Source organism: Otolemur garnettii, unplaced genomic scaffold (genome assembly GCF_000181295.1).
Source record: "Otolemur garnettii isolate 467f Iridium unplaced genomic scaffold, OtoGar3 scaffold00017, whole genome shotgun sequence".
In the NCBI taxonomy this organism is placed as follows: domain Eukaryota; kingdom Metazoa; phylum Chordata; class Mammalia; order Primates; family Galagidae; genus Otolemur; species Otolemur garnettii.
The window spans coordinates 6027739-6054170 of record NW_003852412.1 but is presented as its reverse complement, the minus strand read 5'-3'; the positions used below and the strand labels follow the sequence as shown (position 1 = coordinate 6054170).

General features: G+C 40.9%; 1 protein-coding gene across 2 annotated transcripts in view; it reads right to left on the bottom strand.

Annotated features, from left to right (window-relative positions):
- Positions 1–26432, bottom strand: part of MCCC2 (methylcrotonoyl-CoA carboxylase 2) — a 76307-nt gene that overhangs the window by 40653 nt on the left and 9222 nt on the right. For both annotated transcript variants that reach the window (XM_012802814.2, XM_003785896.3), the window contains exons 3-6: positions 26153–26237; positions 22047–22148; positions 20963–21090; positions 18491–18603 (exon numbers count right to left, since the gene is read on the bottom strand). In XM_012802814.2, coding sequence (XP_012658268.1) covers positions 18491–18603; positions 20963–21090; positions 22047–22148; positions 26153–26237 — 428 coding nt within the window. The remainder of the gene's footprint in view (positions 1–18490; positions 18604–20962; positions 21091–22046; positions 22149–26152; positions 26238–26432) is intronic.

Below are 26432 nucleotides of genomic sequence, written 5' to 3'. Positions count from 1 at the left end.
AGTTTAACATTATAAAATTAACAAAAATAATATAAAACTCATATTCTGGCAAAATAGCCACATGGCAGCCGAAAACCGTATATTCCCTTCCTGTTCTCCCACCTGTTCGTCCATTCGTTCCAAAAATCGGGACTTTTTTAAAACGCCATGGGACCCAGGACAAATTGTTAAAAAGTGGACATCTGGTCACCCTAAGCCACAATGAATGAAGTTCACTGGACAAATGATCTAAAGGAAATTTTTGCCGCATTCTCCACTGAGAGGACATTGAAAGGACATCAGATGCATGACCATAAATGTTCATGACCAGACTCAGAGGTATAACAGAGGCATTGCGCCAGCAGAGACACCGCAAGGACCTACACCTGTATCAGGACAAAGGCTAACATCAAAGTACTCCAGTCCACCCTGTCACCAGGGAGGTGGGTCTGCTCAGTGCAACAGGCACACGGAGACACCCCTCCTGCTGGTATAACAATTCTAAGACTTGAATCAAGAGCAAGAAGGCAGCCAGGAGGCTACGAATGACTTGCACCTAACAGGAACAGTACCTGTCATCCCCTCCAGGAAGGCACAAGCAAGATTTCTGAGTAAAAAGAAACAGGATACAACAAAACAGTGGTAATCACTGGAAACCCTTCAGAAAAAATATCATTACCCTTCAGGTCTTCATGAACAGAGACTGGTTCTCACTGCACCAGAAACAAATTATATATTGTAGGTCATCAGCCTGCCCTACAGAAAGGGTCTCTGACAGAGAGTCAAGAGGTTTGATACCTAATTCTGAAAAGCTGTGAACTCTAGACCTCCATTCTTCCACTGCAAAAATACAGAAGACTATCCAGTTCAAAGGAATATTGTGCTAAATGTCATACAACGTGGAGGGGTAAAAGTTCCAACTGCTTGAAGGAACCATTAAAAATATAATAGTATGTTTTTTTAATCCCTAACTGACTTCTGTTACAATTCAAAGTAATTGTGGAAAGCAAATAGAGCCTCTACCTGAAGAGCCACCATTAAAAACTAAAAACCACAAAATACACATCTCAATACAATAGCTGTGCAGAATTTAAGAACATTATCAACTATTCTGACGGCCCAATACCACTGATTCTGTACTTATCATGCTTATCTGCACAACTAGATAGGCCAAAAAATACACAGAATACAAAAAGTCCACCTTACCCAGAACATTCTGTGTATCCCTCGATCTTTTTATTTGAGCCTCAAATTTATCAGAGCCTCAAAGCAATAAAACAGACTCATTTCATTTCTCCTAGGCCTTATCTATCTCCATAACAGGTTGTAACATATTTTTTAAAACAAGATACTGGACCCCTCCTAACTAAGCCCCTCAAAACAATCACCAAGGTCTTAAATAAAACCAACAAGATACATTTTAATAATAATGAGCTCAGCCACATGGTAGCCCACACCTGTAATCCTAACACTTTGGGAGGCCATGGTAGGAGGACAGCTTGAGGCCAGGAATTCAAGATCAACCTGAGCAACATGGTGAGACCCATCTCTATGAAAAAGAGAACTATCAGTTGACTGTGGTGGCGATAAGCACCTGAAGTCTCAGGAAGATCACTTGAGCCCCACCCAGGAGTTTGAGGCAGCACTGAGCTAATGATAACACCAGTGCACTGTAACCTAGGCGCTGTCCCAAAAATTATAAATAAAAATATTTTTAAACTGGGCAGTGCCTGTGGCTCAAGGGCGTAGGGCACTAGCCCCATATGCTGGAGGTGGTGGGTTCAAACCCTGCCCCAGCCAAAAACTGCAAAAAAAAAAAAAAAAAGTAAAAAACATTTTTAAAACTAAGCCAAGTGGGGCTCAGTGCCTGTAGATCAAGCAGCTGAGGCACCAGCCACATACACCACAGCTGATGGGTTCGAACAATGGGTGCTGCCAAACAACAATGATAAGTACAACCAAAAACAGCCACACCTTGTGGCGGGTGCCTGTAATCCCAGCTAATTGGGAGGCTGAGGCAAGAGAATCACTTAAGCCCAGGAGTTGGAGGTTGCTGTGAGCTGTGATACCACAGTCACTCTACCCAGGGTGACAGTTTGAGGCTCTGTCTCAAACAAACAAACAAAAAATAAAAAACCTAAGCCAAGTGGGGAAGAGGAGGAAGATAAGGTATAAGAGAGAGGGAAGGACACCAGAGAATAATTTTAGACACATCTCTAAAAAGAGCAAATAGGAAGAAACGCAAAGGAAAAAGCAGTGAAAGGCCTGAGGAACTGCAATAAACATGGCTAGATCAAGGACACCTATTTCAGAAGAGATAAACTGTTAATTAAAACAAAAAATATCTTGTCACTGAAGTAGTAAGACTTACAGTAAAACAAGAAAGAAAACTGATGCATGAGAACAAAGGTCAATCTAAGTAAACTAGACTATCACCAAATTTTAAAAACGAATGGTAATGTGAGACCTAAAGAAAATGAATATGAAAATTCCACTTCCAGGGAGGATTGTAAGTCTCACTTAAAAAGCTGGCAACAGGGAAGCCATAACCTGTGTCTTTGTTTGCTGCTGTTGTAATAGATCACCAAGACCGGGTACCCTATAAATAAAGTAACTTATTTTTCCCAGTTCTGGAAGGTAAGAAGTCCAAGCGCATGGCACCACCATCTGGCAAGGGTCATCTTATAGCAGAAGAAAAGAAGTGCAAGGGGGAGAAAGGGAAAGAGAGGACAGGGAGGCTCACCCCCTGTGACTACAGCATTAATCCATCCATGAGGGCTCTACCCAATCATCTCCCAAAGGTCTCATTCTGTTGCCTTGGGTGCTATGGCATCATAGTAGCTCACAGCAACCTCAAACGCCTGGGCTCAAGTGATTCTCTTGCCTCAGCCTCCCAGGTAGCTGGGACTATAAGCACCCACCACAACACCCAGCACCCAGCTATTATTTTTAGAGACGAGGTCTCACTCTCGCTCAGACTGGTCTCAAATTCGTGAACTCAGGCAATCCATCTGCCTTGGCCTCACAAAGGGCTGGGATTACAGGTGTGAGCCACTGCACCCAGCCAGGCCTCACCTCTTGATACAGCTACAATGGCAACCAAGTCTACAACACATGAACTTTTGGGGAAATCATAGAATTGGGAAAATAAAAGCACATTCTAAAGATCATCAGGGCATCACACCATGGATATAGAGAAGGCCCAGAAAAGGTATCTTTACCTGAGGCTCAAAGGAAAACCATTAAGACATCAATATACCAAGTATTTTTTTTTTTTTTTTTTTGGACACAGAGTCTCACTTTTTCACCCTGGATAGAGTGTTGTGGCATTATAGCTCACAGCAACCTCAAACTCTGGGGCTTAAGTGATCCTCTTGCCTCCACCTCCCAAGTAGCTGGGACTACCGGCACCTGGCATGACATCTGGCTATTTAAAAGGGTCTCATTCTTGCTCAGGCAGGCCTTGAACTCCTGAGCTTAGGCAATCTACTTCCCTTGGCCTCCCAGAGTGCTAGAATTACAGGCATGAGTAACCATGCCCGGCCTTAATATACCAAGTATTTAAACTGCAAAACCAAATAAGGGGTCCTAAGACCTACTATGAAGGAAATAAAGATGAAATAGAATACAAAGGTAAATATGTATTAATACCTAGTTTAACTGCCTTTTCACCTTGAGAACAAAAAATATAAAATGTTGAAACCTGGGAAGTCTCTAGAAATCTGTCCACAGTTTTATAGCTGCAAAGATATAGGAAATAACAAAGCTATGATTGCGAACAGACATACTCTCAGAAGTAAGTAGATAAAAGGACTTACAATGGCAAGTTCAATGACGTTAAATGAAACCCAACTGTGGGCAAACGTAAAATAGAAACTGCATCTGAGTAAAAAAGCCAGAGCTCATGGTCAAAATGAATACACACCATCACGGGGGTTACAAGTGACTAATCTATACAATAATAATACAGTATTTTAATCCATCCATCTAAGCTAAAGCCTTAAATAATAAACACTACAAGTGGGAACTATAACCACTCAGTATGTTAGATACCACTTTAACAGTTACAAGGAGATTCAGAGAAATGTGTGAATCTGATACATTCTCAGAGAAATGTGTGAAGATACAAAAATCTGATATTGCCTCTAACTTCAAGTGGCTAAAAGTTTGACAGGGGAAATTAATCTGTATATATCTAGACAAAATGGATAAATGTCATTAGCTAGGTATAGAGCAAGAAATACGGGGGGTGGGAAGAGAAAAAGATTACTTCCAACAAGAGCTTCCAGAATTCCCTTATAAGGGTGGCCTCTGAGATGTGCCTTGGAAAATGGGCTGGAGACGTAGACCCAAAAGGATCAGGGGAGAGAGGGAGTGGCACAGGCCTGAGCAAATGGGCATACAAGGCCATGGTGCATAAGGAGAAGAGGGAGAGGTTCAGGCTGATTGAAGGTGAGGGTCCATGAGCAATAAGACTAGAAAGGCTAAAATCCAATCGCATGGAGTCTTAGGGAGCAAGGCATGAAGTATAAGGTTTGTTTTATAGAAAATACAGTTTGTAAGAGGGGAGATACGTAAGAATAACCCTGCAGCAGTGCAGACACCACATGGAAAAGGAAAGACTAGATAGTGGGGATACCCAACAGACAAGGCCAGTGCCACAGCCTGAGTGGGCCTGAAGGCCTGAAATGCCCATGGGGGTAGCAGCAGGAATGGAGAGGAGAGGACCAATGCAAAGGTAAAACTCAATAGGACTCGCCAAAATATTCATCAAAGGCTTGTGATGTGCTGATTATGTGGCCAGTATCACAGCAGCTACTGAGGATACAAAAATGAAAAAGATGAGTATTTTTGACCTAAAAGGATTAAGTAGGGGAAATGCAGAGAAAAAAGTCAAAAATGACATCAAAGTTTTAACCCTAGGAACAGAGCATGAAGGCAGGGCCAACAGCAGACAATAACCCAAGAAGACCTAGGAGAAGTTAATGTGTTCAATGTCTAGTTTGAGCCCAAGTCTGAAAAGATAAAACTTGCGAACACAGTCACTCAGTATTTCTGACATTTACTGTGTGGGGACTTTCCCTACACACACCAAGTAATCAAATCTCCAGGGTGTCCTATAATTTAATTCAATTCTGACACTGCCTACCTAGAGATAGCATCAGATCTCACTGCTTAAGGGCTCAGTCCCACAAGATTGTCCTCCTCTTCAGACACTAATTGCAAGATGTGCAAAGCTGCCACCGGTACTTCTAACTGACTATAAATCAGGGCTGCCATTACCCACTCCTCTGGTTCAATTAATCTGCTAAAGGGGCTCACAGACTACAGGGAAATACTTTATTTTAAGTTTTCCAGTTTATTAAGTATTATAATAAAGGATACAGAAAAACAGCCAGATGAAGAAATATAGAAGGTGAGGTCTGGAGGGTTCCTTAACACAGGAACTTCTGTCCCCATGGAGTTGGGGTGTACCACCTTCCTAGCACTTGTTTATGTTTGCCAACCCAGAAGCTTTCCAAACCCAGTAGTTCAGCGATTTTTATGGAGGCCTCATCATTTAGGCATGATTATTAAAGCCATTTCTAGCCCCTCTCCCCTCTCCGGAGAATTGGGGTGGGGCTGAATGCTGCACACTTACGATAGTGACTTGGTTGTTCCAGAGATCAGAGCTAGACAGAGCACATCAAGAGTTGCCTCATTAGAACAAAAGATGCTCTTGTCACCCAGGAAATTCCTAGAGATTTTGGAGCTCTCTGTTAGGAAATGGAATCAAAGACCAAATAATAGAACAAAGATTCTCCGTAGCTTCTTATCCACAAGGGTATTAGAGAACTGTGTCTTAGGAACTGGGACAGACACCAAACACTGGAATAAAAGATTCTCCTAGCACCTCTATTCCACAGGAAATTACAAGGGTTGTAGGGGCTCTGTGCCCGGGACTGGGGACAGAGACCACATGTATATTTCCTATTATTTCACTCAGAGGCTAGCTGTGTGTATCAGGAAAGCTACAGAGATAGCAGAACCCCTAAGGAAGATCATCCGTAAAACCATGAGATTTTATTAAATTATTAAGAGTGAGTTCTTGGGTAGGGTCAGGAAGATTAAATGGAGAAGGTGAAGGCCAGTAATGTGCGTCACACCTGTAATCCAAACACTCTGGGAGGTCAGGTGGAAGCACTGCTTGAGACCAGGGTTCAAGCTCAATCTGGGCAAAAGTGAGACCCTATCTCTACAAAAAGTAAAAAAAATTAACTAGACATGATGGCACGCAACTGTAGTCCCAGCTACTCAGGAGGCTGAGTCAGAGGATTGCTTGAGGCCAGAAGTCTTAAGTTACATTCTAGCCCAGGCAATGAAGCAAGACTTTGTCTTTAAAAAAAAAAAAAAAAAAAAAAGAGGAGAATGGCCAACTGGTAGCAGAGGATCCTGAGCAGAGGAAGAAAAATTAGACATAATTGGACTCTATGAAGCCAAAGATGAGGAGCTGAGCCAAGAAAGAAATCTATTAAGATTTAACTCCAAGGAAGATCATTCAAGAAAACAAATTACAGGTACAAAGCCTATCGACTAGAGGACAGGAGACCCCGCCCTCAAGCAGGAGGCCTGCCGCAGGCTATCTGTGAACAAGCAGGGAACAAAAGACCTCTCATTTTACCTCACTGGAGAGATAAACTTCAGGTCTCTTTCTCAAGGGAGATCCCAGTTAGGAACCTAGACCCCATCCCACCAGGCATAAAATTGAACACATATTTTTCCCACAAGTCCAAACTCCCAGGCTACCCTTTCCTCCTCACATAGTGGTCTGAAGTTCTGCCCCCTGCAGAGCACAGAGTGTTTGGTCCTGTCCTGAGAGATCTGGGCATAGTGTGGACCACCAACCATCAGGACAGAATCTGTGACTAACAGGGAAGAAAGAGGGTGTGGGAAAAAAGAGGAGGGAGGAGGAATAGTGGGAGGAGGAGCAGTCCCTTGGTTATGACTATGCCCAGCCAGTGGTAGTGTTCACCCTCAGTTCGGGCTGTGTCTGGCGGGATGGGGTGCAGAAACTTTAGCTCTGACAGCACCCACAGAGGGAGAGTGGTTGCCCCATGTGGACTGAGTTTATCAGACAGGGCTGGTCATGAGCCCCTGCTGGGCCTGTAAGCAGAGGCTTGATAGGCGTGGACTGAGACCTGAGAGCAAGGACGTGGTCCCCTGATTCCAAAAGAACCCTTGAGCAATGGCTTACTGGGTGTGAACCAAGACCAGAGGGCTAGGGCATGGTCCCCTGTCTCCAACAGGGCTGGTGAGCAGAGGCTTATAGGGCAAGGACTGAGACCTACGGGCAGAGTGCAGTGCCCTGACTCTAACAGAGCCTGTGAACAGAGGCTTGCCAGGCATGGACTGAGATTGGCAGGTGGGGCCATGGTCCCCAGACACCAACTGGTCTGGCAAGCAGAGGCTAGCTGTGTGTGGACTGAGACTATAGAGCAGAGCCCAGTGCCCTGACTCCAACAGAGCCTATCAACAGAGGCTTGTCAGGCAGTGGACTGAGACTGGGAGGCCAGGGCGTGGTCCCCTGACTCCAACTGGTCTGGCAAGCAGAGGATAGCTGGGTACAGACTGAGATCGGTGGGTGGGGCCATGTCCCTTGGTTCAGCTGGGCCTGTGAGCAGAGAAGAGAACAACAGTGTAGACTGAGTCTGGCAGGCAGGAGTGTAGACCCCTGGCTCCAACTGTGCTACTGGAGACCCTTCAATCTCTCTCTGTTGGGCAGGGTTTGCACTACCTGAGACAATTTGGTTGGAACCTGTATCTGAGGCTGTCCACTCAGGGACATTCTGAGGTTGACCTTCCAAGTTCTGTAGTGGAAAAGAACTGAAGGGTAGAGGCTGGGTGCTGCACCTCTTTGTATCTCTTCACAGTCGAGATTTAAACCTAACACTGTGGTTTCTTAGGTTCTGTTGGAATCAGGGGACCACGTCCTTGCTCTCAGGTCTCAGAGGTTGGCTAATATCAAAGCAGGGCTAGCTTGTGTTATCTCACCAAGTAGATCCTCAGAGACTCCGGCCAAAATTCTGAAAGGGGCCTTTGTAAGGTTATAGGAGATAAGCCACAATTACAAAGCCTAGCACTTTGGTAAGGGGCTATCTCTACTACCTGGGAATCTCAATCCAATCTCACCCTACCAATTCTAACAACCAAATGGTGGAAAATAAACATAGTGCAGACTCAATGGAAGAACTCTGGCAACATGAATAACAGGAGTAGATCAACCCCCCAAGAAATGACAAAGGAGATACAACTGAAGATGCCATCCATAGACAAACAGCAGCAATGTCAGAAATCAAATTAAGAATATGGATGGCAAATAAGATAAATAGAACGGAAGAAGAGATAGAAATTGAATTCCAAAGAGTAGTTCTAAAGTTGTCTCAAGAAATTAATGAATTCAGGGCAGCGCCTGTGGCTCAGTGAGCAGGGCACCAGCCCCATATACCGAAGATGGCAGGATCAAACCCAGCCATGGCCAAACTGCAACAAAAAAATAGCCAGGTGTTATGGCAGGCGCCTGTAGTCCCAGCTACTCGGGAGGCTAAGGTAAGAGAATCACCTAAACCCAAGAGTTGGAGGTTGCTGTTAGCTGTGTAACGCCACAGCACTCTACTGAGGTCAATAAAGTGAGACTCTGTCTCTACAAAAAAAAAAAAAAAGAAAGAAAGAAATGAATTCAAAGCCTAAGTCACCAAAGATATGGACATAATGAGAAAAGAGATAGTAGAGCTCAAGGAAACAAAAAAGTTAGTTGAGGAGCTCCAAAATACAGTAGAATTGCTCAGTAATAGAGTTGACAGGGCAGAAGAAAGGATGTCTGAAACTGAAGACAAAGCTTTTGAATATTTCCCAACACTCAAAGAGGCAGACAAATGGAGAGCAAAAACTGATCATTCCCGGAGAGAGTTGTGGGATCACTCCAAAAGATCAAACATTTGTCTTATAGGAATTCCTGAAGGAGAAGAGATGGTCCTAAAGGTACAGATGCTCTCCTCTGAGAGATTTTGGAAGAGAATTTCCCAAGCATTGCAAGAGATACAGAACTCCAGATAGCAGATAGTTTTAGAACCCCAGCAAGACTCAATCCAAACAAAGCATCTCCTAGACACATTGTGATTAACTTTGCCAAAGTTAAGATGAAGGAGAAAATTCTGCAAGCAGCCAGACATAAGAAAAGCATCACCTACAAGGGAGAAATGTTAGAATGACTGCAGATCTCTCATCTAAAACATTTCAAGCCAGAAGATGGTTATCGACCTTCAATCTCCTAAAACAAAACAACTTCCACCCCAGGATCCTCTATCCAGCTAAACTGAGTTTCATTTGTGATGGAGAAATCAAATACTTTAATGACATAGACATGTTGAAGAAATTTGCCACAACTAAACCAGCTGTCTGGGATAGTCTCAGACCCATACACCACAATGACCAGCACAATGCTCTACTTCCAAAGTAAATTCACCCAGAAATTTTTGAACAAAACCCAACATCCACAGTGGTGAAAGGATTAAAAATGCCCACTGGATATCCAAAAATCATGACACCCAAAACACAATCAGGCTTATCAATTCCCTCAATGTGAATGGTTTACATTGTCCTCTAAAGAACAGGCTGGCTCACTGGAGATATAAACTCAGACCAGACATCTATTGTATACAAGAATCTCATCATACCTTAAAGGATAAAAATAGATTCAGGGTAAAGGGATGGACTTGTATAATACAAGGGATGGATTTGTATAATATAATACAAATGGAAACCAGAAAAAAGCAGGGGTTGCAATTTTAATAACAGATACAATTGGCTTTAAACCACAAAGATAAAGATAAGGAAGGTCACTACATATCTGTCAAGGGAAACGCTCAACATGGAGAGTTTTGATAATTAACATTTATGCACTCTACTAGAATGCTCCTCTATTCATAAAGCAGACCCTAATGGATATGAACAGCTTGATATCTTCCTGCACTATAATAGTTGGTGATTATAACACCCCTTTGACAATTTTGGATAGATCCTCCAAGAAGAAACTAAACAAAGAAATATTTGACTTAAACCTGACCCTAGAACAAATGGACATTCCAGACCTCTATAGAACATTTTACCATAATAAAACTGAATATATTCTTATCATCAGCTCACAGGTCATCCTCCAAAATAGATCATATTCTAGGACACAAGTGTAACCTCAGCAAATTTAAAAGTGTAGAAATTATTCCTTGTATCTTCTCAGACCACCATGGAATAAAAGTTGAACTCAACAGCATCAGGAATCTTCATACTCAAAAAAGTCATGGAAACTAAATAATCTTAGGCTAAATTATAGCTGGGTCAAAGACAAGATTAAGAAGGAAATCACTAAATTTTTGGAACAAAATGATAACGAAGACACAAATTATCAAAACCTGTGGAATACAGCAAAGGCAGTCCTAAAAGGGAAATTTATAGTACTGGAAGCCTTCAACAAGAAAACAGACAGAGAGGAAGCCAACAACTTAATGGATCATCTTAAGCAACTGGAAAAGGGACAACATTGCAACCCCAAACCCAGCAGAAGAAAAAAAATAACCAAAATTAGGGCAGAATTAAATGAAATTGAAAACAAAAGAATCATTCAGAAGATCAACGAAACAAAAAGTTAGTTTTTTTTAAAGATTAACAAAAAAATTTTTTTTGAGACAGAGCCTCAAGCTGTCCCCCTGGGTAGAGTGCCATGACATCACAGCTCACTACAACCTCCAACTCCTGGGCTCAAGTGATTCTCCCAAGCCAAGATTAACAAAATTTATAAACCTTTGGCCAACCAAACCAGAAATAGACAAGTAAAATCTCTAATATCGTCTATCAGAAATGATAAAGGAGAAATAACAAGACACTTCAGAAATTCAAAAAATCCTCAATGATTACTACAAAAATCACTATTCCAAGAAATATGAAAATCTAAAGGAAATAGACCAATACCTGGAAGCACACCACCTTCCTGGATTCAACCAGAAAGAATTAGAAATCTTGAATAGACCTATGTGAAGCACTGAAATAGCATCAACAATATGAAATCTCCCAAAAAAGAAAAGTCCAGGACCAGATGGCTTCACATTCAAATTCTATCAAACCTTTCAAGAGGAACTAGTACCTATATTATACAACATTTCCCAAAGCATAGAAAAAGAAGGAATACTTCAGCTTGGCACCTGTGGCTCAAGTGGCTAAGGCGCCAGCCACATACACCTAAGGTGGTGGGTTCAAATCCAGCCCAGGCCTGCCAAAATAACAATGATGGCTGCAACCAAAAAATTAGCCAGGCATTGTGGCAGGCACCTGTAGTCCCAGCCACTTGGGAGGCTGAGGCAGGAGACTCACTTGAGCCCAGGAGTTGGAGATTGCTGTGAGCTGTGATGCCACAGCACTCCACCCAGGGGTGATAGCTTGAGGCTCTGTCTCAAAAAAAAAAAAAAAAAAAGAAGGAATACTTCCCAACATTCTATGAAGCAAATATCACCCTGATACCCAAACCAGGAAAGGATCCAACAAAGAAAGAAAATTATAGACCAATATCATTAATGAATATCTATGCAAAAATATTCAATACGATCTTAGCAAACAGAATTCAACAACACATCAAAAAAATTATACACCATGATCAAGTTGGTTTTATTCTAGGGTTACAGGGTTGGTTCAACATACGCAAATCTATAAATATAATACATCACATAAATAAAATAAAAAACAAAGACCATATGATCCTCTCAACTGATGTAGAAAAAGCCTTTGATAATATCCAGCATCCTTTCATGATCAGAACACTTAAGAAAACAGGCATAGAAGGGCATTTCTTAAACTAATAGAAGCCATCTACAGCAAACCCACAGCCAATATCATATTGAATGGTGTAAAATTGAAAACAGTTCCACTCAGATCAGGAACCAGGCAAGGATGCCCACTGTCTCCACTGCTATTCAACATAATAATGGAAGTCTTAGCCATCGCAATCAGGCAAGAGAAGGTGATCAAGGGTATCCAAATAGGGTCAGAGGAGATCAAACTCTCACTCTTCGCTGATGATATGATCCTATACCTGGAAAATCCCAGGGACTCAACTTCAAAACGCTTAGAAGTGATCAAGGAATACAGCAGTGTCTCAGGACAGAAAATCAATACTTACAAGTCAATAACTTTTATATATGCAACAAAAGTCAAGCTGAAAATATAGTCAAGGACTCTATTCCTTTTACAATAGACCAAAGAAGATGAAATATCTGGGAATCTATCTAACAAAGGATGTGAAAAATCTCTATAAAGAGAATTATGAAACTCTAAGAAAAGAAATAGCTAAAGATGTTAACAAATGGAAACATATACCATGCTCATAGCCAGGAAGAATCAACATTGTTAAAATGTCCATACTACCCAAAGCAAAAATCTACAGATTTAATGTAATTCCTATTCAAGCACCATTGCCATACTTTAAAGAACTTGAAAAAATAGTACTTTGTTTTATATGGAATCAGAAAAAATCTCGAATAGCAAATACATTACTCAGAAATAAGAACAAGTCAGGAGGTATCAGATTACCAGACTTTAGGTTATACTATAAATCTAGCAGGGGTCCTCAAACTTTTTAAACAGGGGGCCAGTTCACTGTCCCTCAGACCATTGGAAGGCTGGACTGTGGGCCCAGGGATGAGTCGGCTGCTAAGCAGGACAGACAGTGGCAGCAAAAACACCTGGTGGGCTGGATAAATATCCAGGTGGCCACATGTGGCCCATGGGCTGTAGATTGAGGACACCTGATCTATAATGATCAAAACAGCATGGTACTGACATAAAAACAGAGCAGTAGATTTATGGAACAGAATAGAGAAACCAAGAGATGAACCCAGCTACTTATCATTATTTGATCTTTGACAAGCCTATCAAAAGTATTCAGTGGGGGAAAGACTCCCTATTTAACAAATGGTGCTGGGTTAACTGGCTGGTGACCTATAGAAGACTGAAACTGGATCCCAACCTTTCACCATTAACAAAGATAGACTCTTACTGGATAAAAGATTTAAACTTAAGACATGAAACTATAAAAATGTTAGAAGAGGCTCGGCACCTGTGGCTCAGGTGGCTAAGGTACCAGCCACATACACCTAAGGTGGTGGGTTCGAATCCAGCCTGGGCCCACCAGAACAGTGACGGCTAAAACCAAAAAATAGCCGGGCGTTGTGGTGGGCGCCTGTGGTCCCAGCTACTTGGGAGGCTGAGGCAGGAGACTCACTTGAGCCCAGGAGGTGGAGGTTGCTGTGAGCTGTGATGCCAGAACACTCTACCCAGGGGGACAGCTTGAGGCTCTGTCTTAAAAAAAAAAGCTAGAAGAGAGGGCAGGGAAAACACTTAAAGAAATTGGTCTGGGAGAATATTTTATGAGGAAGACCCCCAGGAAATTGAAGCAACACCAAAAATACATTACTGGGATCTGATCAAACTAAAAAGTTTTGCACAGCCAAGAGCACAATAAGTAAAGCAAACAGACAACCTTCAGAATGGGAGAAGATTTTGGCAGGTTATGCTTCCAACAAAGGTCTGATAACTAGAATCTACAGAGAACTCAAACTAATCAGTAAGAAAAGGATAAATAACCCCATTTCTATGTGGGCTAGAGAAGGCTCACAGATGGGCCTTCTGATGAAGACAGGCTCATGGCACAAAAAAATGCTTATCATCGTTAATCATCAGAGAAATGCAAATCAAAATCACTTTGAGATATCATCTAACTCCAGTAAGATTAGCCTACATCACAAAATCCCAAAACTACAGATGTTGGCATGGATGCAGAGAGAAGGGAACACTTCTACACTGATGGTGGGAATGCAAGCTAATACGATCTTTTTGGAGAGAAGTTTGGAGAGCACTCAAGGAACTAAAAGTAGACCTACTGTTCAATCTGGCAATTCCTCTACTAGGTATATACCCAGATGATCAAAAATTATTTTACAACAAAGATATTTGCACCAGAATATTTATTGCAGCCCAATTAATAATAGTCAAAACATGGAAATAGCCCAAGTACCCATCGACCCATGAATAGGTTAACAAATTGTGGTATATGTACACCATGGAATACTATGCAGCCATAAAAAAGATGGAGACGTCATATCTTTTATGTTTACCTGAAGGGAGCTAGAACATATTCTTCTTAGTAAAGTATCTCAAAAATGGGGGAAAAAGTATCCAGTGTACTCAATACCACTATGAAATCAATATATAACCACCTACACACTCATATGAATGGCAAAACATAACTATACTCCAGAAAGTAGAAGGGAAGAGGAGAGAGGGGAGGGGAGGGGGGATATGGGAGGATGGAGGGTATTTGGGGGGACCTCACCCAATGTGCATGATAGATACATTTCAAAACTACTAAGAAATGGGTATAATTGTAATGGATGTGTTACTTAGTTCAATGTCAGCATTTCACATTGTATATTGAAGCAGTACCCTGAACCCTATAAATGCATCAATGTACAAAGTTATGATTTAATAAAAAATAACTAAAAGACAGACAGAAAGAAAGAAAGAGAGAAAGAAAGGAAGGAGAGAAAAAAAATAAGGGAAACCCAAAGGTATGAGGCACAAGGAGAATTTCAGGAAAGAGAATAAATGACAATGCCAAGAGGATATGGGAAGTAAGAATCCCGCCTCTCAGTGGGAGCCTCTGAGGGCAGTGAGGTCTCAAGGAGCAAGTGAGCAGTCAGCAGAGAAGAGACTGGGCCGAACGTGAAGCAGCATGGTCATCTGGGGAAGAAGAGACGCTTCTAGGAGTAGAAGCTTTTTGCACTAGTTTTGGTGCTTTTTCTTTTTTCCTTAAAGAAAGGGATATCAATGTAATTTTTGGCTGTGAGGGGGGAAAAAAAGCAGATGAGAAAATATTTAAGTAAAAGCTAGGTGCAGTGGCTCAGGTCTGCAATCCCAGCACTCCTGGAGGCTGAGGTAGGAGAAGTATCACTTGAGTCCAGGAGTTCAAGTTTACAGTAAGCTGTGATCACCTCAATGCAATCCAGCCTGGGCAACAGAGCAAGACTCAGTCTCAAAAACAATATTTAAAAATTAAAAAAAAAAAAAAAGTAAAAGTGAGAAATGGCATAAATGATGAAGCAAAAAGGAAGGGCTGGTATTAATTAAGGTTATAAACAGCAGGTTTAGCACTGGAGAGGAGAAATAATTCTTTCTGGGATAAATGAAGGCAGATTAAGTAGTAGGATTTTTAATAAGAAGAAAAGTACCCATACAAAGTCTGACTTTCAGTGAAGTATAAAGTAGTATTAATTGGGATTAGAATAGATACATGAAGAGTCATCTACAATAAATTAGAAGTTTCTTTTTAAATCCTAAGAGGTTCTTAAAAATATAGGAAGGTAAACTTTAACTCTAAACTCCCTATTTAAGAGAAAGAGAAAAAAATAAACACTAAAAGAGATGCGGCTCATTAAAGAAATACTGATGTTATAGTTCTTAAAAAACAAAAATGAAATAGGAAAAAGGAAGACATTTGGTCAAATGCTCTCAGACATTCTGGATTTTTTTTATCATAGTAGGTACTATTTATTCAAAAAATGTATACTTTTAATTTTAAAACATTTGATTTTAAGTGTACATTTTTTTTAATAAATACCTGCCATGATAAAAAAAATCCAGAATGTCTAAAGAGCATTTGACCAAATGTACGCTTTTAATTTTAAAAAGATTTGATTTTAAGGCTCAGAGCCTGTAGCTTAGCAGCCAGGGCACCAACAACATACACCAAAGGTGGCGAGTTTGAGCCTAGGCCAGGCCTGCCAAACAACAATGACAACTATGACCAAAAAATAACCAGGAGTTATAGCTGGTGCCTATAGTCCAAGCTACTTGGGAGGCTGAGGCAAGAGAATCACTTAAGTCCAAGAGTTAGAGGTTGCTGTGAACTGTGACACCACAGCACTCTACCAAGTGGGTGACATAGTGAGATTCTATTTCAAAAAAAAAAAAGATTTGATATTATAGCACTTCAAACTTTAAGTTTCATGGTAGTAGAGACCCCATCTGGTTTTATGTACCAGCACATTGCACAAAACATACAGTTGATCCTCCATACTTATTTATTAGATGTCAGCTGAGGTTTTAGATACTCTCCACAGAAGCTTCATGAGCAGAAAGAGCAAAGAATAAGCAGGTAAGATAGCAGAGGTCCAAGGGGGTTGATATGTCCACATCTAATCCCCAGAACCTGAAAGGTGACCTCATTTGCAAAAGAGGTCTTTGCAGATACAATTAAGATCAGTGAGATGAGATCACCCTAGATTACCTGACTGGGCCTTAAATCCAATGACAACTGCCTTTATAAGAGAGAAGAGAGAAGACCCAGACACACAGAGAAGAAGGCCTCGTGCAGACAGAAGTCCAGATTAGAGCGATGCACCATAAGCGAACAAAACACCTCAAGCCACCAAGATCTGGAAAAGGCCAGGAACAGAATTTCCTCTAGACATGTGGCCCTGCCACCACTTTGATTGCAGAGTTCTGACCTTTAGAACTTGAGAGAATAAATTTCTATTCTTTTGAGCCCTACAGTTTGTCGGAATTTATTATGGCATCCACAGGAAACTAACACAGGTCAGCTATAAAAATTACAATACAGGATTAAATGAGCTAATTCCCCCCTCCCCATAAAACAAAAGATCACAATAAGAATTTCATACAGTGGGTGGTGCCTGTGGCTCAAGGAGTAGGGCACCGGCCTCATATACTAGAGATGGCAGATTCAAACCTGGCCCTGGCTCAAAAATGAAGAAAAGGAATTTCATACAGGATAATGAAAGAGCCATCTATGCAAAAGTAAGTAAAGCTGAAGGTTTTACTTAGATAAACAAAGCATACAGGTAGGCAAGGTCATGCCTAACAGTAAAATATGCAATAAATAACCACAACCTACTACTATGTTGATACAAAATCAAAAGAGATTTTGAGTCTAATTTTCCTCCTACTTTTATATGGAAGATACCTCATTGAAGACTTGGTAAAATAGAAAAATTTTAAATAATTTCTATGATGCTTTTAAAAACAAAAATAAATGAGACAATATAAAAAAAGAAAATCAAAAGCCATATAATATTGAAAGTAAAGACCACTTAGGGCAGCGCCTGTGGCTCAGTGAGTACAGCGCTGGCCCCATATACTGAGGGTGGCAGGTTCAAACCTGGCCCCAGCCAAACTGCAACAAAAATAGCCAGGTTGTGGCAGGTGCCTATAGTCCCAGCTACTTGGAAGGCTGAGGCAACAGAATCGCCTAAGCCCAAGAGCTAGAGGTTGCTGTGAGCTGTGACACTACAGCACTCTACCGAGGGCGACAAAGTAAGACTCTGTCTCTAAAAAAAAAAGAAAGTAAAGACCAATTAATTGGAATATTAATAAAATATCACAAACTTAAGAAACCCAACAGGGAAATGGAAACAAAGAAGCAACATGGATATTATGAAGTATTTCAACTATGTAAAAAAGATCAGAGAGTAAGAAACATCCATTTACCTAAACAGTTTTAACAAATCTTGACATTTGGCTAAATTTACTTTAGATCATTTTTTTAAAGGAGTAAAATATTTCAGATATAGTTGAATCCTTATATGCCTCCCACCTGAGCCCTTTCTCCTCCCTTCCACCTCAGAGGCAACCACTGTTTTAAAGTTGAGTATATCAATCCCAAGTGCATGTTTATACACAAATGATATATAGTAAGAGTGGGGCAGTGCCTGTGGCTCAAAGGAGTAGGGCACCAGCCCCATATACCAGAGGTGGCAGGTTCAAACCTGGCCCTGGCCAAAAATTGCAAAAAAAAAAAAAAAAAAAAAAAAGTGTATATATATATAGTATGACATGATGATCTTAACTTTTACATATATAATAATGAGCTATACGTTTATTCCATTCTTTTACTGAACATATTTTTGGGACTTATTCATGTTAATAAACACAACTTTAGTTCATTCATTTTAACAGCTAATATCTGTATTATTAATGTCCATCGATGGACATTAAGGTCATTTCTCTAACTTCTGCTCTAATGATGCTATAATGTACTTTTCTTGTATCTCCTCATACATATCCTAGAGATTCCCCAGAGTACAGCAACTAGAAAATGCATTACTGGTACCCTTTCTTTTAAAACCTGTTTTTCTCAGGTAAATAACCTGTATTACACAATAGGAGTATTCCTATAATTAACCAAAGGTTCTAATTAGAGACGACCTTGAGATACCTTCTGTGGAAAAGATTAAATTATTTTATTTTTAAGCCATCTTAGAGTATCTAATTAGAAATGATATTTGGAGTAAAAAGAAATTGTTTCATTTTTAAGACATCTCAGGGTATCCAATTAACAAAGATATTTGGAATAAAAAAGCAATACTTTAAAAAAAGAAAAGCAATACTATATACTCTATTAATGACAAATTACCTGTGTGATATTTTCAGAAGACATATTTGCCTGGTTATAGAATATACGGCCAAAGTGATCTCGATCTGCAAACGCGTCTGCTTGTCGAGGTAAATTTGCCCCTCCTGAATCAACTGAAGACAAGGAAAATGAGAAAAATAAGCACATGGCTATGAACAAAACATGCTATGCATAGGGAAACTTGTATCAATGACAGCGTCAGTTCTCAATCAAGTTTACAAAAAATCTGTCCTTCCTTTCTAAAATATTCTAGAGCTTCGTTCTCCAGTCCCCCAAGATAACTGAAAGGACTCACAGTTTCCCGCAAACCCATTAGGTTTTCCTGCCTCTGTGCAATTCTCCTTGAAATGTTTAGGACCCTCTCTCCTTTGAGGATTAGCAAAAGCCCTGGAAACATGATGAATTCTTAACCAGATAAGGTGAAAAAGTATCTTTCCCTCTTTTAAACCAAAACCATCTACAGAATTCATGTGACAATTTATACAATTATGGCCTTCTGATACTGTTTTTACTGCAGATTGGAGTGGTGAATACTATGTCAGCTGAGTTCAAAACAGTCTTTACTTCATAGCTGTGTGCTCACAGGTGGTTCCTAGCCCTTATATGCCTCAGTTTCCTCACCCATGAAATGAAGAAAACGACAGCAGCTATCTCAATGACAACAGAAGACAGTTGTTATGGCTCAGCGCCCGTAGCACAGTGGTTACAGTACCGGCCACATGTACTGAGGCTGGCGGGTTCGAACCCAGCCCAGGCCTGCTAAACAGCAATGACAACTGCAACAAAAAAATAGCCAGGCATTGTGGCAGGAGGCTAGCACCCAGGCTACTTGGGAGGCTGAGGCAAGAGAATCACTTAAGCCCAAGAGTTGGAGGTTGTTGTGGGCTGTGACACCACAGCACTCTATTGAGCACAACATAGTGAGATTCTGTCTCACACAAAAAAAAGACAATTGTTATTAGGATGACAGGAAATAACGTATGTAAAGCACTTAGTTCAGCACATACTCAGTGCACATAGAAAATGTTAAGAAAAAAATCAGCTAGTCCTATACCTATTATCATTGCCCACAACCACTAAGTTTCTCTCTCTCTCTCTCTTTTTTTTTTGAGTCAGCGTCTCAAGCTGTCACCCTGGGTAGAGTGCCGTAGCATCACAGCTCACAGCAACCTCCAACTCCTGGGCTCAAGCGATTTTCCTGCCTCCACCTCCAAGTAGGTGGGACTACAGGCGCCTGCCACAACACCCAGCTATTTTTTGGTTGCAGCCGTCATTGTTGTTTGGCAGGCCAGGGCTGGATTCGAACCCACCAGCTCAGGTGTATGTGGCTGCGCCTTAGCCGCTTGAGCCACAGGCGCCGAGCCTAAGTTTCTCGTTTTTAACACACTACATCTTGTCTCTAGCTCATTATGAGCTTGCTGAAACAGAGACAACATAATCCTCTCCAGTGTGTCCCCTATAGAGTTTGGCAAGAAGCTGGGTCTCATCTGCTATTTTCTATTTGTGAAAAGCTGTTAACATTGTCAGTCAAACAGGTAAACATACTTTCCCACGGAGGTGGGGGGGAGGCGGAGGACTTATATAACAGTACCTGTTTAAGTACCTGAATAAATGAACAATATATGTTGGAGTTTTATCACACTAACTCAATATCCAGCAAGTGCTCATTTTAAGCTGCTTTGCATTTACGTTTTTTTTTAAATATCTTCTGATTTTTTTTTTGAGACAGTCTCATTCCATTACCCTATGTGGAGTGATGTGGCATCATAGCTCACAGCAACCTCAAACTCTTGGGCTCAAGTAAGCCTCCAGCCTCAGCCTCCCGAGTAGCTGGGATTACAAACACCCTCCACAATGGCCTGGCTAGTTTTTCTATTTTTAGTAGAAATAGGGCTTTCCTCTTGCTCAGGCTAGTCTTAAACTCCTGAGCTCAGGCAATCCACCCGCCTCAGCCTCCCAGAGTGCTAGGATCACAGGTGTAAGCCACCATGCCCAGCCTGAAATATCCTTTGATTTAAATGTATTTCATTTTCAAATATAAATTTACTCCTATTGGAAATTGAATTTGCTTTAAATTATATCTGCTCAAATTATATGTATAATACTTAAGCATTTAACCCAGTACCTGGCACTCAAGAGATCTATAAATATTCACTATTAATTTTTAATATGTTGAATCCATTATGGTTAACAGAAAAGTAAAAATATAAAAGAAAAAAATTCACAGATTTGTAGTCAAAAAACTGGAGTACACCAAGATACTATCAGGGTTATTCCACATTGATATTATTATGTGTAGTTCTTATTTATTTATCACCCCCACCCCCAGAATTTTCAACAAAGAACATTTTTACTTATGGGAGAAATCAACAAGTTTTTAAGATACTCATTGTTGATGTCACATATAGTCTTCTAAACATTCTTGCATTTTAGCAGCTAACGATAGCTTATTTTACAACTCTTATGACTTGCCCAAGTAGATGCAGGGGAGCCTGTTCTGCATTGCAATTTCTTGTGCCCGTAAATGTTTTTTCACGGTCACTGGGTAGTAGGTGCCTCCTTTGACAGTGGCATCATTGGCAACAATCACGCATTCTACTCTGAAAGGCAGAAATTTCATTGGGTAGAGAATATGAGATACTTCTTCAAATTTAAAGGCCAATTACACTCATTACAAGACACACCAATGTGACCGTCAATTTCTAGTACCTACCACCAATGATACTCGTTAATAGACAATTTTAGGATGCAAATGCAAGCTTTAATCACAGCTCATGTGTTCATTTATATAATACACAATGATTACTTTTAACAAGTTCACAAACTCATACTTGATTTTTAAAGACTTATCAATCCTATATTAGTAGTGAAAAGCTAACAACCTAAGTAAGCCACGTTCCATAATGGTTGTTTGAATGAAAGTGTCCTAAAAAAATAATAAATGCTAGCCACCACTCCCATCCAAGTCCTGAGGATAAAGAACTCCCTCACAATAAACCCTCAATATTTCCTTTTAGGAGCATAATTTGCAAAAATGAAAAATGACCTATCAAGAGTACTGAGATTTATTTTTTATATTTTCATAAGGTCTTCAACATTACAGCCATGTGGTTTCTTGTACACCTAACAGAAGCTGAAAATACAATATTTATCTCGTTTAAATTCGCAATGAGTAGTATACTGAAAACATGAGAAAGGTATGCCATCAACAGTGCTCTTTCTCACCAAAACCAGTGTGTTATTGGGTATGAGGACCCCCCTAAGTAACAAAGAGTAGGGTGGCCAAGGACAGACAGCAGTCAGGGAAACTGCGTAAGATTGCCAAGAAACTGGTTTGGATTGGATCCCAAGGATCTTTGCTAGATTTTTTCCCTTCAATTTTTGTCTATAAAGCTCCACCAGTGAATCTAATACAGGTCTGGGGAGGATGCCTCAGTTTCAAATAATATAAGTAGCATAAAACTTCACTGCGTATATGCAACATGAGGGCTGGATGCCTGCACCTCATCAAGGTCTTCCTCCTGCCCCACGTTATAGAGCACAGGTAGAAACTCACCCTGACACTCTTCCAATACCAGTAATAATGCCACCTGCAGGGACCTCTTCATTGCCATATAACTGGTAACCTGCAAACTGGGATAATTCTAGAAATGGAGACCTGTAAGGGAAGAAAGAGCAATGCTTAAGTTAATGTCATTAAAAAATTCACATGCATTTAAACAGTTACACATGAAAAAAAGAAAAGATTTTTCTTTACTGGGACAATGTTTCAAATATGCATGTTGTATATAAAATCTATTTTAAAAATCTAAAACAAAATCTGCTGTGAATATTTTAAGGATTTATATAGCATATCTATATAGCAGAACAGTAGGTACTTATTTCAAAAGATGTTGTACAAATGTGTTTTTAATATAGAAACAGAATAACAACTCTCATTTATGCTTACTTACCATGTGCCAGGCTCTTTCCTAAGAACTTTACAGTGTGCCCCAGTAGCCACCCACAGACTTATCATATAGGCTGGGCACAGTGGCTCATGCCTGTAATTGTAGCACTCTGGGAAGCCAAGGCGGGTGGCTTGGTTGACCTCAGGAGTTCAAGACCAGCCTCAGCAAGAGCAAGATCCCACCTCTACTAAAAATAGGAAAACTAGCCAGGCATTGTGATGTGTGCCTATATTCCCAGCTACTCAGGAGCTTGAGGCAAGAGGATTGCTTGAACCCAAGAGCTTGAGCTTGGCTCAGTGCCCGTAGCACAGTGACAGCACCAGTCACATATACCTAAGTTGGTGGGTTCAAAACTAGCCCAGCTAACCAACAATGACAACTGCAACAAAAAAATAGCTGGACACTGCAGCGGGCACCTGTAGCCCCAGCTACTTGGGAGGCTGAGGCAAGAGACTGCTTAAGTCCAAGAGTTTGATGTTGCTGTGAGCTGTGACGCTACGGCACTCTACTGAGGGTGACATACTGAGACTATCTCAAAAAAAAAGACTTTGAGGTTGCTAGGTTGCTGTGAGCTATGATGATACCACAGCACTCTGCCTAGGGAAATAGACTGAGACTCTGTTTTCTTTTCCTTTTCCTTTTCCTTTTTTTTTTTTTTTTTTTTGAGACAGAGTCTCACTTTGTGACCCATGGTAGAGGGCTATGGAGTCACAGCTCACAGCAACCTCAAACTCCTGGGCTTAAGCAATTCTCTTGCCTCAGCTTCCCAAGTAGCTACAAACTTGGGTTCAAGCAATCTTCTTGCCTGGCTGGTCTCAAATTCCTGAGCTCAGACAATCCACCCACCTCAGCCTCCCAGAATGTTAGGATTACAGGCATGAGCCACCGTGCCCGGATGAGACTATCTTTAAAAAGAAAAAATAAAGTTGCCATACATACAGAAACTGAGAAGTAGCTAAATATTCCTTTACAGAATATTCATTACAAAATTTTACAAAATATTTACGAAATACTCTCTACACATTGGCCATTTCTTTGTAAAATTTTGTAATGACTATTTTATAAATATAAAGGTATATTTAGCTACCATTTCACATTTTCTCCATATATAGTGACTTTGCAGGTAACTTTTGAGACACCCGATAGAAAAACTAATTCATTTACTCCTTAGAACTATCTTCTAAGATGGATCCTATTATGACCCTCATTTACTGATGAGGAAATTGAAACACACAGTGATTAAGTCACACAATTAGTAAATGGCAGAGCTGAGATTTTAGTAAGCAATCTGGCCCAGGAATCAGGCTCTTAACCACTATATTAGTCCACCTCTCACTTAAATGGTCAAGGTACATTAAGTGCGGAAAAGACAGGCTATAAAACACCACATTTAGTTTTTATTTTGTTTTTGGTTTTTTTTTTTTTTTTGAGACAGAGTCTCAAGCTGTTGCCCTGGGTAGCGTGCCATGGCATCATAGCTCACAGCAACCTCCAACCTCCAACCTGGGTTCAGGCGATCCTCTTGCCTCAGTTTTTTCTATTTTTTTTTTTTTTTTTTTTTTTTTTGTAGTAGAGACAGGGTCTCAGTTTTGCTCAGACTGGTCTCAAACTCTAGAGCTCATGCAATCCACCCACCTCAGCCTCCCAGAGTGCTAGGATTACAGGAGTAAGCTACCATGCCTGGCCAAAACACCACATCTAGGATGATTCCATTTTTGTTTTAAAATCACTGTAAATGTCTAGAACACATATAAACAAAAATGGTCCAGAAGCATACGTACCAGGTATTAATAGTGTTCGTCTCCAGGTTGGATATGTGTGCATGTGTCATAAGAAAAAAATAGTTTTGGAGTTTTCATTTACTCTTCTTTCTCCCTCTCATGCTATATACAATCCTGGAAATCCTGAACCTCACACTCCCATCAACCTAGTCTGAGTTCCCCATCACAACTCCCGTTAGTGAGTCCCTGCAATTGCCCTCTCACAACACAGCAGCCCTCAGTCAGACAGACACAAAGTCTCTTATTCAAAACCCTACAATAGGGTTGGTTGCTAACTCAAAAGAAGAATTTGGGATTTGACCAGTTGTTCCTGACATGAGCTAAACTTCACTGACTTCTGCTAAAGCTCCTTCCCCTACCTTGGAGCACTCCTTTCAAAATGGCTTCTTGTGCTGGTGTTTTTTGGATAAAAGCTTAATTTGAGACTGTTTTTTTTGTAACAGTGGAGGGAGTGTGATGGAGTGGAAGGTGACAGCTTGAAGGCAGTCAGACTTGGGTTTGAACCTTGTCTATCATCACTTAAGTGCTCTTGTTCTTAGGGGTAGAAAGGAAAGAAACTTCTAATCTGAGGAATGCAAACCCCCCTTTAAATTATCAGGCCAAGGAGGCACTGGAATGTATCACCTCCACCTTTCCTGGGAGCAAAGGAATCCGAGAAGCTGCTTGTTAAGTTACACAAACTGGCTCGGTGCCTGTAGCTCAAGCGGCTAAGGCATCAGCCACATACACCTAAGGTGGCGGGTTCGAATCCAGCCCTGGCCCGCCAAAACAACAGTGATAGCTGCAACCAAAAAATAGCCAGGCGCTGTGGTGGGCGCCTGTGGTCCTAACTACTTGGGAGGCTGAGGCAGGAGACTCGCTTGAGCCCAGGAGTTGGAGGTTGCTGTGAGCTGTGATGACACAGTACTCTACCTAGGGGGATAGCCTGAGGCTCTGTCTCAAAAAAAAAAAAAAAAGTTACACAAACTCTCCGTGCCCCCTCCCCCAAGACTAGTTAGCCCCACCCTGAAGTTCATTCCAAAGGACCCTGACTCACCACAGCCCTTGCTCTACCCTAGGTGTAAGGGGTCTCTAGCTGCCCCAGGCAGATCGCTGTTCCTTTCAATAAACCTGGCCTAACCTTCTTCGTTCTCTGCCCATCATCTCTGGGCACCACCCTTTACACCTTGCAAATGTCATATATTGGACACCATAACTCACACCCTATAGTTCCACAAGTGGACAATTACTAATCAATGTTATTTCTGTAAACCAGTGAGTATTCCTGAAAAACAACTTCTGCAATGTCAAAAAAACCCCAAAAAACCCTACAATAGATTCTCACAGTAAAAACCAAAACTTTTATAATGGCCAAAAAGACCCTCAGGGATCTGATCTACTTCCCACTACTCTCCCCTTTACTTGCTCCAGTCCAACTGCAAGGGCCTCCTGGCCACTCCTTAACCCTATCAGCAGATCCGGCACATCACACTCCAGGGGCTTCACATTGGCTGTTCCCTCTGCCTGCAACACTCTCTCCCTAGAGATTTTACAAGGCTCTCTCGCTTCCCTCCTTGCTCTACTCTGACATCTACCCTCACTATCCCACTTAAAACTGCAACTTGACCCTCATCTTCCTTTCCTTTACCCTGGCCTACCTTTTCTTTCTTCTATGACATTTGTCACCTTCTAACTTCCTATATAATTTATGATGTCTATTGCTTATTTTCTAACCCTTCAGTCCCAGCAGGACGAAGTTCTTTGTCTATTTTCTTCAATGATATATCACAAGTGTCTTGAACAGTGCCTGACATATGATAAGCTCTCAAAAAACATACGTTGCCAAACCTTACAATAAGAATCAGAATTCAAAATAATTTATTTACAAAACTGTCTAATGAAGTACCACGCAATAAAGAACAATCAGAGTTAGCAGTTTGGTGTGTACCAACCCACGGTCTACAAGACTGTCGATTCTTTCTCTGGGTAACAGTTTTCCTCTTGAAACATGCCGTTCTCGGGCTTTCTCACCACCTCCTATGATAAAAGCATCATTAGATTAGAATAAATTGACATGATACAAGATCTCTAACTAATTTAATACCAGAAACACATAACACTTAATCCAAAATATAATGCTTTTATAAAGTACAACATACCCTTTAAGAAAGCCTAATTTGGCTCAGCGCCTATAGCTCAACCGGCTAAGGCGCCAGCCACGTACACCTAAGG